The sequence below is a fragment of the Lepisosteus platostomus genome, chromosome 6 (genome assembly GCF_059453375.1).
Source record: "Lepisosteus platostomus isolate fLepPlt1 chromosome 6, fLepPlt1.hap1, whole genome shotgun sequence".
Lineage (NCBI taxonomy): Eukaryota > Metazoa > Chordata > Actinopteri > Semionotiformes > Lepisosteidae > Lepisosteus > Lepisosteus platostomus.
In genome coordinates this window covers 34053312-34070760 of record NC_142616.1, presented here as the reverse complement: position 1 = coordinate 34070760, position 17449 = coordinate 34053312, and the positions used below count along the sequence as shown (strand labels likewise).

Below are 17449 nucleotides of genomic sequence, written 5' to 3'. Positions count from 1 at the left end.
CAATAAAATGTACAGTAAAGCAAAAGTTTAAAACTTTATCAAATGACATGAGGAAACAGGCACTCAAGCAAAGGCCATAATGTACTATAAAATATTTAAATGTTTGTTTGGTTGAAAGTTGCAGTGTGTCACCTCTATGTGTAAAACAGAGCTGATCAGAGTTCTCCTGACGATTGCAGTTGCTTGAGGTAAAGCAGGACTGCTTTATTAGAAACTCTCTAAGCCTAACTCGTGATTTCAGTCTGCCAATTAGCTACATACAACAGTTCTGTAAGTAAATTGTTGATATAATTTTTTTGCTAAACTAAAAAGATACCTACTTGTATTCTGTGATCGCTGGTCATTAACTTCAGCTCATTCATCTTTTTTTCTAACAGTGGACACATTTGGACACCTTGTTCATCTTGAATTACCTTACAATTCAGTAAAATGTTGTTCCTTAAAACATCATATTGCAACTGAAAAGTTTCTTTTGTGCTTGATTTTGTAAGAAAAAAAACACGTTTTAAAACGTTACAGTCTTTTGATTGTTTCAAATTAACTGTATAAAAAGTAATCCACCTGATGACACATGAGAACAGACACTCAGTAATATTTATGCATTGGTGTCTTTCTGTGTAAGCTCAGTCTTGCAAAATCTAATTTGTTTCCTTTGATTATCATTGATTGGTTAATTGTCTTTTAATATTAGTTTTTGTAGCAATTCATGAAAAGATATCTGAACAACACTGGTGAAACTGATGTGCTTTACCACTCCAGAGAGAACTGAAAAAAGATAAGAGAACATGTTTTTACATGCATGCTGTGCATGGGGACTGACATTTCTTTATTATATGACATTGTCACAGCAAGAACAAAATAATGGAGCAGAAAGGATTACTTATAAATAAACATATAAATATCATAGGAGGTAAATTTCAGAAAGGTAACAGCCCAAAATTATACTATTTGGCAACAAAATTATAATTTCCTACATTACCAGAATTATTTGAAAATTCTGTTCTGCTGAGTTTAACTTTGTGGATCCCAAAAGCTAATGGCCATGTACTGTACCATATCCCCAACTTCAACAGCTTGCTTAAGTACCAACCCATCGCCACTAATTGTGCACTGCATTACAATACAATTGACACGCACACTAACCATGTTTCAGGATGTCTTGTATTTGCATAGCTCGTAATACTGTAGAAATGTAAACACTTTTTTTATACAGATGCAGAGGCTGGTCTGCAATACTGACAGCCCTCACAAAAACTTTGCCCTGGTTTCCTATGGTTACAAATGCCCTAAGGAAATTTTAAGTAAACAAAATCGCCCTGGTGACTGTATACAGGATAACATGTATGAGCAGAATTATAATTCTAATACACAGAGTGAGACATTTGTTGCTTTATGTTCCATGTTTTCAGTCTCGAATTTTTCTTCTTTCCAGTTATGACATTTTCCTGATCCAAATGCAACTAGATTTACTTCATAATGTGAAAGTTCATTCCCATTTTTTGACAATTTTACATTGACTACACACAGCCTGCAAGCCACAGTACAACTCCTGTTCTAATCAAGTTCCTTGTATTTTATACAAGTAAACTGAACTGAGTTGTATCCACAGAAATCAGCAAATAGCAATATGATGGTACGATTGTAATTAAAACTGAAGTGTAATCTTTAAAAAGTTTTCTTTTCACAGTTATCGATTTCAATCAATAGATGCATTTAATTAATGGGCAAGAAAGAAAAAGATTTTTATAGAAATGTTTTATTTTAAAACATTAGAGGATGTGAATAGTCAACGAGGACTATATTTCTACCTATAACCTCTAGGCCAGTCAAATTGACTGCTACATAATGATACTCAAATTAATGATTCATAAGTGTCACATCTAAAAAGATGTAACATTTTAATAAACGATGTACTATGAACATTTAGCAAGTAAACTTTTTGATGGAATTAAAACATAAACATTTTTATTTATACAGATATAAACAGAACAGGACAATTTAGAAATACCATCTCATTTGAACAGACACACAAACTCACTTGAAGAGTTTGACTTTGGACAGTAATAAGCTTCAAGCATTCATTTTGTGTACAATGTTTTCTCACAATCACAACAGATAAGGCATTTTTCCTTCTTCCTGTGCACGTACTGAATCCAAGAGTTTGACACTGGCTTTTACTCTCAATTACTTATGAGGGCCTGGCACTGTCTCTCCAGTGTGCCAGTTTCTCTTGGTAAAGGTGTGTCAGTGGATGCCTCAGGAGATAGGCTGGGTAAAGTAGCAGGTACTGGAAAAGAAACCTCAGGACGTCACTACTTCAGCTCCACCCAGTGGGCTGTGGGAATGTTGGACTTCCTGTGGCACGTTGCTCACTTTCATTTTCAGGAGTGCCTGCATCTCAAAGCCAAGAGTTTGTCTTGGTGAAGGTGAGTCAGCAGATTCTGCGGGTTGCTCCCCTCCTGGGGAAGCTAAGGAAGGGGCGCCCACCCCACAATCTATGTGGGTCCTAATTCTTACACTATAGTGACGGGGACACTACACTGTAAAAAGGCACCGTCCTTTGGATGAGACGGAAAAACTGAGGTCCTGACTCTCTTTATTAAAAATCCCAGGGCATTTCTCAAAAAGAGTAGGGGTGTTACCCCGGAGTCCTGGCCAGATTTTCCATTGGCCTTTACCAATCATGGCCTCCTAATAACCCCCGTCTATGAATTGGTTTCATCACCCTGTTCTCCTCCCCACTGATAACTGATGTGTGGTGAGTGTACTGTGTAGCTGCCTTCATATCATCCAGGTGGGTGCTGCACATTGGTGGTGGCGAAGGGCAGTCCTCATTACCTGTAAAGAGCTTTGAGTGGAGTGTCCAAAAAGTGCTACATACTGTAGGTGTAAGGAATTAGTATTAGTACTACTTGCGACAGACTCAGTAAATCCGCAAACATTCAAAGCACTACTTCAGTGGCCATAAGTCTTCTTTGGGTCAGAAATCACCCTTACCACATTGGTCAAAATCGGTGAGAATGAGTTGCTATGGGAACAGAAGTGTTTTATTTGAGCCTGTAGATTCCAACAAAAGTCCTTGGGGACCACTGTTTGCTGGTGTTTATTACAGCCCAGCTCTGCTGACTGAGGCCTTTAATTGATGTGCTTGCTTGTTTAGTTGTTTCTGCACTCAATCCTTGGTTTAAAAAATATGCAACTTCAAGCATGTCATTCCCCATAATGTCAGCATACAGAACTAAAAGTTTGCTTCCATGGTTCTGGGTAAACAGCTCTTAATAGGAAATAATTTCATTGTGAGCAGACATGTGGGAAAGACAATGTTTCAGACACTCTCACACTGCTTGATTTTTATTATATTTCATGTTCAATTGGTCACACTTCAGTTAACACCTGAATACAGAATTACCAGGTAGAGGGAAACTGGTCCCTATAGATTTTATTAGGAGCTGGAAGTTAAAAAGGCAACTAAAATCATCTGAATTTTGAATGAACACTCATCACTTGGTTCGAAAACTAGTCTACCAGGACAAGATTTCAGAACCACTGACTTTAGCAATGCTGCTTGGAAAAGTTACCTTCAGCCATAAGGGACACCAGAGAATTGTTAACTTCATACACTAGAAATATAATACACATATTCATGGAACATTCCAAAAGGAATATCACACATCTTTAACAAAGACTCAAAAAACTATTTACCCAGGTTAATATCCTGATATCCCTCAGTGGCGTCACAAGTCTTAATTATGGTTAATCTTGGACTACCTAATAATAACAACTTATTGTTATTATCAATGTACACTTCACTTAACCAACACATGACATCAATCTGGTACCACTGTATGTACAGTAAAATAATTAGAAATTCGGTTGATATTCAATGAACTGTGCATTTTCAGCCACTGTACTGTTAGTTTTTTATCTCTTCTCTCAAATAATGGGCTTATGTTTCGAAAAGTTTTGTGTATTGAAGTTTTCAAACTATCTTCTCAAGTGTTTTATTGATTTTGTAGCCCGCAATGTGGAAAGTCACCTTTGTGAAGGACAGCTGGACAGGCTGCTCACAAAACTCAAGGGAAGCAGTGTCTCATTAGTGGATATAATATCTGAACAGAAGGAGTACAGTGGTCTGTATATGACAGACGGCAAAAGAGAGGGTGAAGCTGGCATATCATTTAATTGCACTTGCACGGACTAATGAGTGGAGTGGAATGCTAGTTACTGAAATCACCAGGCAGAGCTGCTGGAGGGAGTCAGGATGTCAGTGTTTTAATGAACAGTTGAAATTGTTTTCATTTTTTGTTAGGTGGTGTTATTTTTTATTACTTTTAATGTTGCAAGCCCTGTTCAAAAATACAGTAGCACTTTTCACAGGGATAAGAAATGCAGCACTCAATTATATAAACTTTATACACCTCATTCAGAAGTCATGGAATAGTTTAACTATGATCCTCAACACAGGTATGATACACTCTTTATATACTGTAGGTTCAAAAAGGTGTTTGCATACATACATTTTATTAAGTTACTGTACGTAAGGTGTTGCTTTTAATTTTGAGATAATGTCAAGCAGCAGACAGCAGTATTAATATGGTACTTAAATACAAATTACACAACTCAAATTTATCATTTTTATAACTTTGTTATATGAATAGACGGTCCTGTTTTTGCAAATGTTATCTTCAGTAAACTTTAAACCATGCTATATTATTCATCCATATATAATACAAGCAAAACCTTGTAATTCCAAGATCAGAGACAGTGCTGAAGTATATCATGTAATTTGTAAATCAGGAATAATCTGACATTTATCAACATATTAATATCCTAGTCCACTGCCAGACAGCTTAATGGTTAATAATAAGGTGAGCAGATAAAAGTTTAATTCCCTCACATCTGTCCTTTAATTGCTTTATATTTATGGATACCTTTGTATCACATGATAGTACTAGATTTATCTGTATAAAAAGATGGAAATGGCATGGAAATTTCACAGAAAAAATGCAATTAATCTAAACAAAAAGCCAAAAAATCATGTATAGAACCTCAGCATGCCCCCATTTTATTAAATGGCTGAAAATATACTTAGTTTCCAATCAATATCAATGGGAATCATTTTTCACCAAGGTGTTCAGAAATATTTCCATCATGTTCAACAAAAATAAATCAGATTTCCCACACATGATTCATTCAGTATTCAACACCAATTCAAAACATTTTAAAAAACATGAAAAACAATGAAAATATTTGATATTCTGGTTTTTATGTAGTCATCCAAACTGAAGAGCAGTAATTTAGATAACAGTTGTCTTGATATGAATCATTAAGGCATCCATGCAAGTTATATTTACCAACGTTGTGTCCTGTGGTTCCTCCACAGCCACACGCTGAAATTTACAAGAAGATTGCAGCGTGTTATAGACTTGATTTCCAAGCCATTCAAACCCTTTATTGTAAATACATTAAGGCAAATATCTTTTAGTACCTCATGTAATTCTGCTTATTTCCATTTCTCTTCTCCTGCCATGTGGTGCTAATTTGTCTTGTTGTCTTGTTTACATTTTTTTAAGGTTTATTTGATCATCACATATTGCACTATTTTCATTCATGGTTTAATCACAGCCAGAAATCACTGTCTGAAGAATGACAGCTCAGTTGTGAAATTAGTACATTAGTATAAGCGACTTGTTCCCCCATTTTACTGATATGCATTAATTGAAAAATGAATTGCCACTCAGCCTTCAGCTGCCAAAAGCAACCAGATGAGTAACAGTATGATTAGAGCACACCAACACAGTTATTCAGTACTGTACCTGGCTGTACAAGGATATTCCAGGTAAAACCTGAATAGAGTGAAAGAAAAATGAGCACAGTGAAGTGTAGGAGGGAAGCAGGTTAGAGATGTGATTGATTAAAGGCTTAGTAACACTGAAATGTAACAAAACTTGGCATAAGGTTTTGCAATGAGTCACTCTAAAGATCCTGCTGCAAAATTAAGCAAACATACAATCCTCAGTGAAGATAATGACCACAGAGGTTGGACAAAGGTTGCACACTCCTTCTCTCTGCAAATAAAAGGCTTTACAGTACCTCCAATTCCAAGTCCTGAGGCTCATCATCAGAGAGAGGGATCACGGCAATCTTGGTTATTTTGTACACTTCATGGTCACCGGGGAGCTTGCCAACCAAAGCTCTCTGACGGATTAGGATAAGGCCTAGGGGGAGGTCTACAGGGAAGAAGAAAAAGAATGAAATTCAATCATGGCGACCACAATGCATATAGCAAGTTTCATCAAGATGTTAATTTCTCCTGTTTGAGGAATACAGGATAAAAAACACACGGTCAAAACGTCACCAGGAGATAGAATGCATACACCAAAGGCCCAAAAGGAACACTTTTGAGACAGCTGCCTAAAAACCATTAAAACCACTTATATTTACCATCACCTGCCCACCCATTTGAAGTACTGAAAATTGTGCATTTTTTTTGACTGAAAACATGCCACAAGACTGCCAACTTCAATTTTGTAAAGACATTTAGAAATAAAAACACTTAATTCTAGGTACATTTACTGTAATCGGCTGAATAGCCTGTACAGGCTAAATCCAGCTTTACAATTCATTTCAATCTTTTTGAATAAACACACCACACATGGATATATATTTACATTTTTCTGGCATAGCATTAGAAGCATTTCTTTGTGTTTTGAAAAGTTTCTACTCTGATCTGACTGCAATCTCCTTGCACCTGAAAAAGATCAAAGAAATGCAAAACAACCAACTTGACTGTGACTTTGTACTGTACACAACTCAGAAAGGGGAAAGCTGTCATCTTGTACAATGTCATCTGGTGTGTAGAACATGTAAATAAACTGCCATACAAACTACACTCACTCTAATCTCCCTTGCAGGATAAAGCACTCAGTGTTAAAAATGATTCAGATTTGTACCTCGATGCTGCTGGTGCCTTTTTTCAATCTTAAAGAGAGCATTTTCCAAATCCAGTATTTTTACGGTTCAGTTTTCACAAAAATGAGGACTAAAAAACAATGGGTCAGGCTAAAGGAAGCATAACAACTAATTTTCAAATGCACTTTTAGATTGTGTCCTGCTCCTGCCCTAAGCTAAACAACTCCACTAGTGACACTGCTCCACTGTCCTGTGCACACTTTAAAGGAAACCAACAATCTCTTGCTCAAAAGCACAGGGTATGATGTTCTAAAGAGTAAAATCCTAATGGTTTTGAAATAATTCAAACCCTTAAGAATTTAAAAATTATGGTTTATAATATTATGGTTATAACATAAAAGGATTATATTGTAACCTAAAAGAATAGTGTATCAAGCATGATTAACATGTTATTTTTGAAAGAATAACAGTAATATTAAAGGAATAATAGAATATTGAATTATAACAAAGTGGCATTATTCTTCTGTTCTTTGGGCCACTAATGTCCTGCTGTCTTGCAGGACTGCCTCAGTCATTACTGGAGTAGACTTCTTTTGTGAAGGCATATAATTACAAAAAAATCTCAAGAGAAAAAATTGTGCTTAAAACAATGTCAACAACAGGTCATCTTGCTCTGCAGAGAGCTATTAAATGTTAAGTAGGTAAACTTTTTAAATCTGCATTCTTTAGTTAGAAAGATTAAATTTTAACTAAATTTGTTCCTTGTTAAATGTGCTATGCTTTAAATGTGTACCTAAATATGTTTTATTTAGAAAGAGAGAGAAACCAGCCTCTGAATGAATGTAAGCAAAATCCATTTTGGCTACAGATTAAGATAACAATTGGCATACAGTGTCTGGAGATTAGATCTGTATCTAATCGTTATCACATTCAGTGCCTCAGTCATACTATAAAAACTGTCTTTAAAGGAAATATAAATAAGACAAAATCACTGGCCAAAATGTAGAATAGCATTTAATGCTATACTATACTTAAAGCAAGCAAGTTAATTCATATGTGCAAGCCAGGTTAAAAACAGGTTATGATCGAGGAAGAAATGGAGAGTTAAAATTAAAGTAGCAGCCTACTGTATTTTCCAAACTCTGAACACCAAGTTCCTGAATGAATCACTGCACATTCAGGATTAGTCACACCTAAATAAAACTGAGTTACTGTAGAATACCCCAGCAGAATTAAACAAAATTAAAAAAACAAAAAGGGCCTCTGTAGTTTCCTCTGATTCAGTAAACACTCCAGTAACTACACCTTGTACTGAAGGATTCCCACCATGGACAAACATTTTAACAACTAGCAGATATAAAAATGCATCCGTCACTGGAAAGAAATGATTTATCATAATTAAAGTTTCATAAAGACATTTTTGAGTTAGCAAAAAAGATAAAAGAGTATCTTTTTTTAATAGTAAAATCATAAAATCTTTGAAAAATATGAATGCAATTAAAATGCATAAACATTTTTCAGGTAGCACGGTGGTGCAGTGGTTAGCATTATTGCCTCACAGTGCTGAAGCCCTGGGTTCAATTCCTGCTTGTGTTTTTTCCAGGTATTCGGGTGTCCTCCCACAGTCCAAAGACATACTGTTAGGTTAACTGGATTTTGGGGAAATTTGCCCATGTGTGAGTGTGCGCATGTCCTTGTCTGTGTGTGCCTTACAATGGACTGATGTCCCATCCAGGGTGTATCCTGCCTTGCTCCTAATGCTTGCTGGGATAGGCTCTGGCTCCTTCACGTGGATGGATAAACATAATTCATGCTTGGACAACTTGGACAGCTGGCAATGACAATGTTTGTGAACACTAAAGAACAAATTTTTTTTACAGTAAAGAACGAATTATACACAGTATTGAAGAGATGAAAACTTATTTTTCATAAAATGTGTTTACTTAAAGTAATGAGATGAAAAGTTTTACACAGGAAACTGCTAAGATTTAGACTACAATAAGGTAGAGTGGCTAACTCACACATTGTTCCAGATGAAAAGCCAATCATAAAAATGGCTAACTACTAAATCAGTTTATTTTCCTTAATAGTACATTTTTTGTAAACAAGGACTGATATATTGAGAGACTATGTAGAACTATCATTATAGCACTGCCCCGCTTGTTCTGTAAGCATTATGATTCAAAGGTCAACAACTTCAATCCAGACTTAACAGAGGTGAAGACTGTGGATAGGATGTTCTTTTTAGATTTTTGAACTCTAGCCAGAGGGCACAAAATCACCCAGCAGTGATGTAGTTCTCAGACGTTTAAAGCAAGATTTTCTGGGTTACCCCATATGGAGAGCAACTAGTCTAAAAACCATCTCCATGGTTCCAGCATTGTTCCAGCAACAACATATTGGCCCTGTAGATCATAAGAAATAACAGAGTAGGAAGAGTCAACATCAGTTATACGCCCTCCAGATGACAGATGGATCACAGTTCGTGAGGTATAATTTAGATGCATATTAAGGATATTTCAATTAATTAACACACATTATACCTATAATTTCAAATAACAGGATGTGTGGCTGTACCGAATATGATTGTTCCTTCAGACAATTACCATGATTTGACAGTCTCTGCCTCTCTGTAACATCAATAAGAGCTGCAGACAGTGTGACATTGATCTGTTGTTACAAATGTGCCTCCTCCAGCGATTCACCTAACAGAGAACAAAACAACATTGTATTTATGGCCACTAATGTGGCTACATTAAGGGGAGCATGATACTGTTGCATGATCCTACAGTGGTCTTCTGCATTATTTTAAAATTACAGTATGTACAGGTTTATAATGCCGTTCAGATGGTGTCAGTTTGTTTCAGAAACACTGATACTGTACTCAGATTTCAGGAGACATTTTTGTAAGCCTTTTATCCTTGCTTAAAAATAAATTTGACACCACAAAAACACTTGGATGGGTGGTATATCAATCTATAGAAAAAAGGGATTTATTTCTATTGATCTTACACTATATACACTCTGAACCCATTAATAGTTACATAAAGCAAGTGAGACTCACTTATTATCAAAATTATATTTACTGTAGGTAATGTAAATGTAATTACTGTAGGTAATGTAAATGTAAAAAAAGGACATAGGTAAATGTCCTGTACAGAACATAAAAACTTGTTTAGTTTTGACAGTAATCAAATAATTTATACAGGTTAAAAAACTTAGAATACCTAGTATAATCTATAACCAACAAAAATCCATGCATTCAATAACAATTTGCAAAACCAGGGGCACTCATATTTCATCCCATCCTTTATAAAGGATGCTAAGTAAAATAATGAATCTAAAAGGAATTTAGGAAAGTGTTCAGACCCAATATCAAAACAAGATGATAAAAATATCCAGCTTTGTCATACACTATTCTAATCAATACTCCAATTTCTTGGTGAAGGATGATGAACAATGTTGCACAGAAATTTGAAGATTTTTACAAGTAATAAATATACATGCTGTATATTTATTCAGTGAAGGAAAAGGTCAAACATTTTTCTTGTTTCTTACATTGTGTGAACCTAGAGGTAAACCAGAAGAGTATACAAGGTATTGGTTTGTAGGATTAAGTATTGAAAGGGAAAATTGAAGTCTGTATTATGAGTAAAGCTTCAGTCTAGTTAAAAGCCCTATAATTCCTATAACTGAAGTGAAAACACCGAGGTGAAAAGACGGAGGTGAAAAGAAAGCAATCAATATCTCTAAACGCGGAAATTGTTTACTAATAAAAAAAGTGGTTTGGTATCAGTTCTCTTGATTTTACACCTTATATTTTGAAGAAAATGTACTATAATTAGTCATATCTAGTGGAATGAAAACTGTTGTGCTGCCAACGGAATATCCATCAAGAATAAATGTACTTTGGTTTTCCTGCACTGGCAGCTTTTGAAAAATCATACACTATGACAAATGACTACAGCCAACAGCTGTTAAAGCATAACTATTTTTAAAAGAGACTAAAGTAACCATATGTCAATAATATGACAGCTTCCCTCCCTTTGCTGAATGAAAAGCAATGCCTTATGGGACCTGTCTCTTCCAAGCATATAAGCCATAAATGTTACAATTTCATCATTCTGAAATGGGACACATTACAAACATTTTCATTATCACTATCAGTTCTTATAAGACACTTTCTTTTTCCTTCTTCACCACAAAATGGCTTTACAATCTTTAGAGCCCCTCCTTGTTTTATGACAGTTGCCATGACAATGACACAATCACTTGTTGTGGGGAACTAGTGCTACCTTCCCAAAATAGGCTGGTGGTGATCTGTGTATAACCTGGGTCATGAACAAAAGAAAGGTGTTTGTTGAACCATGATAAAATGTTATATATTCCTTTGCAAAATTTCTTCAAAAACAACAAATGTTTACATCAATATTCTGTGAACAGAATAATTAAGTTGTATAGTATGCTGCAACAGTAAACAGACAAGAATTTCCAAGCTGAAGCTTTAGAACGGGTACTGTAAGAGATGCCATCCTTCAGATAACCTGAAATACTTGGTCATTAAAGATCCTATGGCAAATATGAACCCCTGTGTGCTAGGTTTTCTTAAGATATGGCCTGCCTAGAGGTATAATAGCCTAGAATAGCCTAGAAACTCAACGTCTTCACAAACATACTATCACACATATGACAGGAAAAAAACCATAAAGCACTGCCAAGGACATCTTTCTCTTTTGAAACATCCACTCTTAGAAAACAAAAACTGCATTCCCACTATTGCAAAACAACTAAGTGACAAAAGGATCATGTCCTCCATACAATACAAAATAAAGCATGAACTATGTGGCTATTTTAGCATACATGCAAGTCATTGTACAAAAGCAACAGTGTTCTCTGTACGAGAAAACACATCCACCACAGCCCAAATATCTCATTATTGGCATGGTGCAAAAAAATGATTTATTTCCTGCTGCTCTTCCCAGCTCCACACTGAACAAACAACCTTCTGGAAACCTCGATGTAAAAGGTGTTTGTCTTTTAAAGGGGTTCTTCCTGTGTCTCAAGAACATAGCTCCACCTAAAGAAATGTGTTTGACCATTTCCCCTTTTTTACAGATGGTTTCTTCTAAATAGAGTACGTGGGGCTGGGTGCATTCCACTTCTCACAGGCTGCAGGTCTGTCAGTGTCTTCAGCTTGAATATATTAAAATGAAGTTAAATATTTCCTCGCTCTCAGGTAGTTGTTTTAACAAACTGACTTTGCAATGTTCAAGAGCACAGTCCTGCTCCTTGTCAACATTTTATGTGCTCACAGAAACAAAATAAAAGGAATGTCTTCTCTCTGCAAGGTCTTAAAAAAACCTATTACATATAAAATACAAAAACAATTAATAGGTCCTTGAGAAATCAACAAGATGCATTCAAGCCGCAGCAGTTTTATTATTTCTTTATTCTTTATTATTTATTGCTTGTTTTCTGTGTGGCTACATCTGTAGGCCACTAATATCTAGAGCACATAAAAAAAAACATTTTATTGAGTAATCTGATCCCTAGCGTGCTGCATGGTATTTAGAAAAGGCATATCAGCATTTGTAGGCCAGGCTGGAGGTGGGATTTATCCCACAATTTCAAAAGGATATTTTACTATGTGCTTATTCTAAATAGAGAGAAACAGATGGACAGGCATCTGAGGTCTATAGACAACTCACAGTATTTTAAATTTTATTTAATTAAAGCTTCAAGGATCTGTTAAGCCTATATGGTAAAGGGTAACGGGATACAGTAACGGGATGGATTAAAATACAAAAGAAAATTCTAAAAAAAACAAAACCCAAAAAAGTTTGTGAGAAAATCGTGTTAAAGATCAGAAAAAACTGCTTACAAATAAGACCAAATTCATTGTCAATATAAGGCATGGAACATAACATCTAAACTGATTTCCCAGAGGCAAAAAGGGAAGCATTCAAGGTCACTTCATTTTAGTACATCTTTATTTTTATCATTCCCCAGGGCCATGCAATATATTGTATTACGCATTTAATTTCTGTCTTCCAGTAAGCTCAGATTTTTCAGCTGTAAGACCAGAAATGTTCACATACATTTATGGTACCTCCAAGTTTCATTTCAATGCAGGTTTTGTAATAACAGTAAAAAAAAACTCTTCATTGTTTTCACAACTCTAATAGGAAAGAAAACAGACTTGCAGTATATACAGAAAGTTTTCTGAAAACAGAAAGAACTATGAATGCAGAAGAGAGAAATGGGAGTTTAGACATTTACTCTTCAAAATTATTCTCACATTACTGCTCCATCATCATCATTATTATCAGTTCTATATAGATATCCTGTGCCTGCTGTATTGTAAAGTACCTTACAAACACCGCTTTCAGCAAATGCATACTGTAGGTTTTGTAATGTGCAATACATATCGTAGTTTTCCAATTTTATTTTGAAACTGATCACTTGTTTTGTTATACTTGCACAATAAGGTAATTTGTAACGCTCCTATTGCATGTTACTATAGTCCATGAAAAAAGATTCCCTGTAAAGCCCTAGGACTAGGTAAAAAAAGCACTCCATTAAAGAAAAAACAATAACATAATTAAGTAAAAATAAAAAAACAACCTATTGATCAGAGTGCTGTTAAAAATAACCTTCCACTGTTTAGATTCAGGGATTTATATCCTAAGGCATATCAAATGATTGAGAATTTAGCTCTCCTGACAAGAACTATGTTAAAAGCAATTAAATACTAAACAAAAAAGTAAACATTCACACATTCTTTACTTTACCTATTATGCTAATGCTGTCATTAGTCAAAGGCAGTCTTGCAGAGGAACGCAGGCCTGTGTAATAGAATTTTTCAAGTAAGTGCAGCGGACTAGTCAGTGAAGTCAGTCTAAGTGGACCCACAGGAGCTAATTACTGCAGAAATATTTCAGAGGAAGTCCAGGCCCCGGCTCGGCACATCTCTGAAATCTCTAGATGTTAAGACGAGAAAAGACACCTAGACGAAAACAAATTAAAAAGACTTGTAGAGTGTACATCACAATTGATCCCAGAGGTTCAGCCCTCCTGTCCTCACCACTGGATGTAGAAACAGGCAAGCTAGGGGATTGCTGTGCAGGTGAAATATGGTGGAGGGTTCATTCTCCAGTCTGTTATGGGAGCCATAAAGCTCTGGATTTACTCTGAGCCATGCCAGCTAACAAGGCTCTGGTGAAGCTGGCTGGTCCAATCACCCAGAAAGCAGGCAGTCGAAGACTACAGAAACCTTAGCAACCTGACTTGCTTTCAAAGCTGTGCAGTAATGCATGCATGATAGTCTGTTTACTTTTCAGCAGCATTGGATCAAGAGCTGGTTTATTTCTAGTCACCAAAAAAAATAGATTTCTTTGTGTCTGTGTGGCAACAAACGTTATACACTTGAATAAAAAATAAATTATTTTAAACCACCCAATTTAACTAAAGTTCATGACTTTATGCAAAATGCGGACTGTCATAGAGGAATTCATACATGAAAAGAAAAACCTGCCTCAAAATCCAGTTCCTCCTTGTAAAACTTTATGCAACATGCGGACTGTCATAGAGGAATTCCTACATGAAAAGAAAAACCTGCCTCAAAATCCAAAATCCAGCCCTCCAGTTCCTCCCTGGGGCGGAGCGGTGGCTCTGTGGCTAAGGATCTGCGCCTGTGACTGGAAGGTTGCTGGTTCGAATCCCGCGGCTGGCAGAGAAATCCTACTCTGTTGGGTCCCTGAGCAAGGCTCTTAACCCTAACTGCTCCAGGGGCGCTGTACAATGGCAGACCCTGCGCTCTGACCCCAAGCTTCTCTCCCTGTCTGTGTGTCTGTGTCTCCATGGAGAAAAGCTGGGGTATGCGAAAAGACAAATTCCTAATGCAAGAAATTGTATAGGGCTAAGAAACATTATTATTATAAGTGAACGAACTGGAAGTTAAACTACAGGAACTGAGAGAATACCAAGAAATAGAGGAACTATCAAAATCACAAGTTCATAGAAGTGTGCGAATAATCAGAGCTACAGCAATGGGAAGCTGAAAGAAGCTGCTCCCAGGTAGTTTGATTGAAAATTACAGCTGCCTAGCCTTAATACCACTTTACTTTCACATCAATCAGTTGTGCTTCAATCCAGGACATGGAAACATGAAGACTTGGAAGCTCCGGGGAGCAGCTGCCAGAACACAATTAAAACAGATTCTGAAGTTTGGACATGAGTCCAAACAACTTCAAGCAGTGCCAGTGCCACCATAAAAGGCAAAAAAGAGAAATAGTTGCTGCTGAAGATTATATTCTTAAAAAAAAACTTTTTAGGAAGTAAAAGCCAAGGACCCCAAGTAATAAAAGACAGTACTCTGTCTCGAAGGCATTTTGCAGGCCAGCCTTGTCTTCAGGGTAGGTTGGCTTCTACAAAATGCAGGCAAAGACCCAGTTGTTCACATTGAGACAAACAACACTGGCATGAACAGCACTCTTCCATTACGTAAAATATTTAAAGAGCCTGAAAAGAAGTTCTCAAAAAAGACTATCAGCTTGGGGCAAGAACCTACAAAGAAATATAGGTTTCTCTTTCTGCATTTCGCATTTAAACTAAGACAGAAAAGAAGAGAATCCAAACAAAATAGATCCAAAATGCAAACTCCAGGAGGAAAAACAAAATGTCCAAGGACCACATAATGCCTAAATGCCAGAAGTGTTGTGAACAAATTACAAGCAAGAGAAATTCTTGCATTAACAAGCAATTACAATGTAAATTGAAATCACTGAAACATGGCTAACAGAGAGTGATGGTGATAAATACAACAGTGGTGGATATGCTGTATCCTTAAGATGGAGAACAGATGGATGTGTGGCATTATAGTTCAAAAAGAACATTCAGTGATGAGAACCAAGTGATTTACCGAGTTGAATTTGTGTCAGTTGTAACACTTTCCATCTAGACTAGCCATCCACTTTCTAACCACTTTATGAATACAGTCGCAGGAGAGCCAGAGCCTATGCTGACAAGGCATGATATACCCGAGATGGGAAACCAGTCCATAACAGGGAATATTCAGACACAAACAAGCTCGCACTCACACTCGGGTCAATTTTCTCAGAAGCCATTTAACCTACCAGTATGTCTTTTGGCTGTAGGAGGAAACCAGAGTTCCAAAAGAAAGGCATGTGAACAAGGGGAGAACACACAAAATCCATGCACATAGCACCCCAGGAATTCAACCCAGGGCCCCAGAACTGCGAGGCAACAATGCTACCCTCTCAACTACCATGCCGGCCCCATTTAGACCAAAAAGTTCCAATGTTGTCTTGTCTGACCACAACATCTTTTGCCTTGTTTCCAGTATCACTAAAGTGCTTTGTTGCCAACTCCATACGGGATGTTTTTTTATAGTTCCATACAAGCCCTCTTTTTCGAGTGACTGGGATATTGCTGACCCATGGATATTTTCTCCAGTCTCACCACTCCCACAGACAAAGGCTACCAAGCTAATGGAGTAGTTCATTAAGGTAATTTATTGCACCTAAATGAATTTAAATTCACTACCACAGACATGTTTGATATAGTTATGCAATCAGAACTTTTACATTTTTCTATAATCAATCTTCATTTTTTTTGCACTGAATATGTGTATCAGGTTGTGGAAAAAACATTGAGAAATATTAATTGCTACTTCAAAAGCCATACAAGCTTTAAAGAAACAAAATGTGCATCTGAATACTTTTGCAAGTATATGTAAAGGAAGAAGTCCTTACTGTGGGGGATTTTAAGTTTCCACAAAAGTATTATCAAGATACACCAAAGATGTCAGTACCTGAAATTGAAGCCATGAGAGACATGGCTAATGATTACTTCCTAACTCAGTTTGTCAGAACGGAATGCATGTATTGATCTGCATTCTGTAAAAAACATGACAGATTGAGGAAAACAGAAGTGAGAGAAGCATTAGGGAACTGTGTTCATTATTTATTTTGAAATTGAACATGTACAGTTGTATCCAAAATAAAAGTTCCCAAATTCAGGAACGCAAGCTAATATGGAACAAGAAAAAGTTCAACAGTCACTATATAGGGTAGGATACATATCGAATAAGTAGACAATGCATGGCAACAGCTTAAAGATGTAACTTAAAACACATAAAAAATCCATCTTAAGAGTAATCAAATCCAAGACAAGAAACGGTGGCCCAGACAGTTAAAAGAAAGAAGAAGAAAACATTACAACATTTAAAAAATAAATGAAACTTAGTATAACAAATGAGAAGTTAAGATAAAAAGGGACGATAGGAAGGCCAGGCAAGAGACAGAAAAGAACACTGCAACTGAGGCTTAAATATTTTGTTCAGATTCCTGAAGCAAAAGACCAGCAAAGGATAAAATAAAGCATTTTAGAGATAAAAACTGGAAATGAAAAGGAAAATAAGGGATTATTAAATTAACAGTTAACTAAAAGTGCTTACAAAGGAAGAAACGGACAACATGCCTCAGGCTGAGTAAACAAAGCTCTGTATTAAATATCA

General features: G+C 36.3%; 1 protein-coding gene across 5 annotated transcripts in view; it reads right to left on the bottom strand.

The window, feature by feature from the left end:
* inpp5f (inositol polyphosphate-5-phosphatase F) overlaps positions 1-17449 on the bottom strand; it is an 84576-nt gene that overhangs the window by 31319 nt on the left and 35808 nt on the right. For 2 of the 5 annotated variants that reach the window (XM_088635548.1, XM_088635551.1), the window contains exons 3-5: positions 6094-6230; positions 5817-5846; positions 5355-5390 (exon numbers count right to left, since the gene is read on the bottom strand). In XM_088635548.1, coding sequence (XP_088491674.1) covers positions 5355-5390; positions 5817-5846; positions 6094-6230 — 203 coding nt within the window. Of the gene's footprint in view, positions 1-320; positions 2469-5354; positions 5391-5816; positions 5847-6093; positions 6231-17449 lie in introns of those variants that run through there. The other 3 variants (XM_088635549.1, XM_088635550.1, XM_088635552.1) reach the window with 3 other exon arrangements.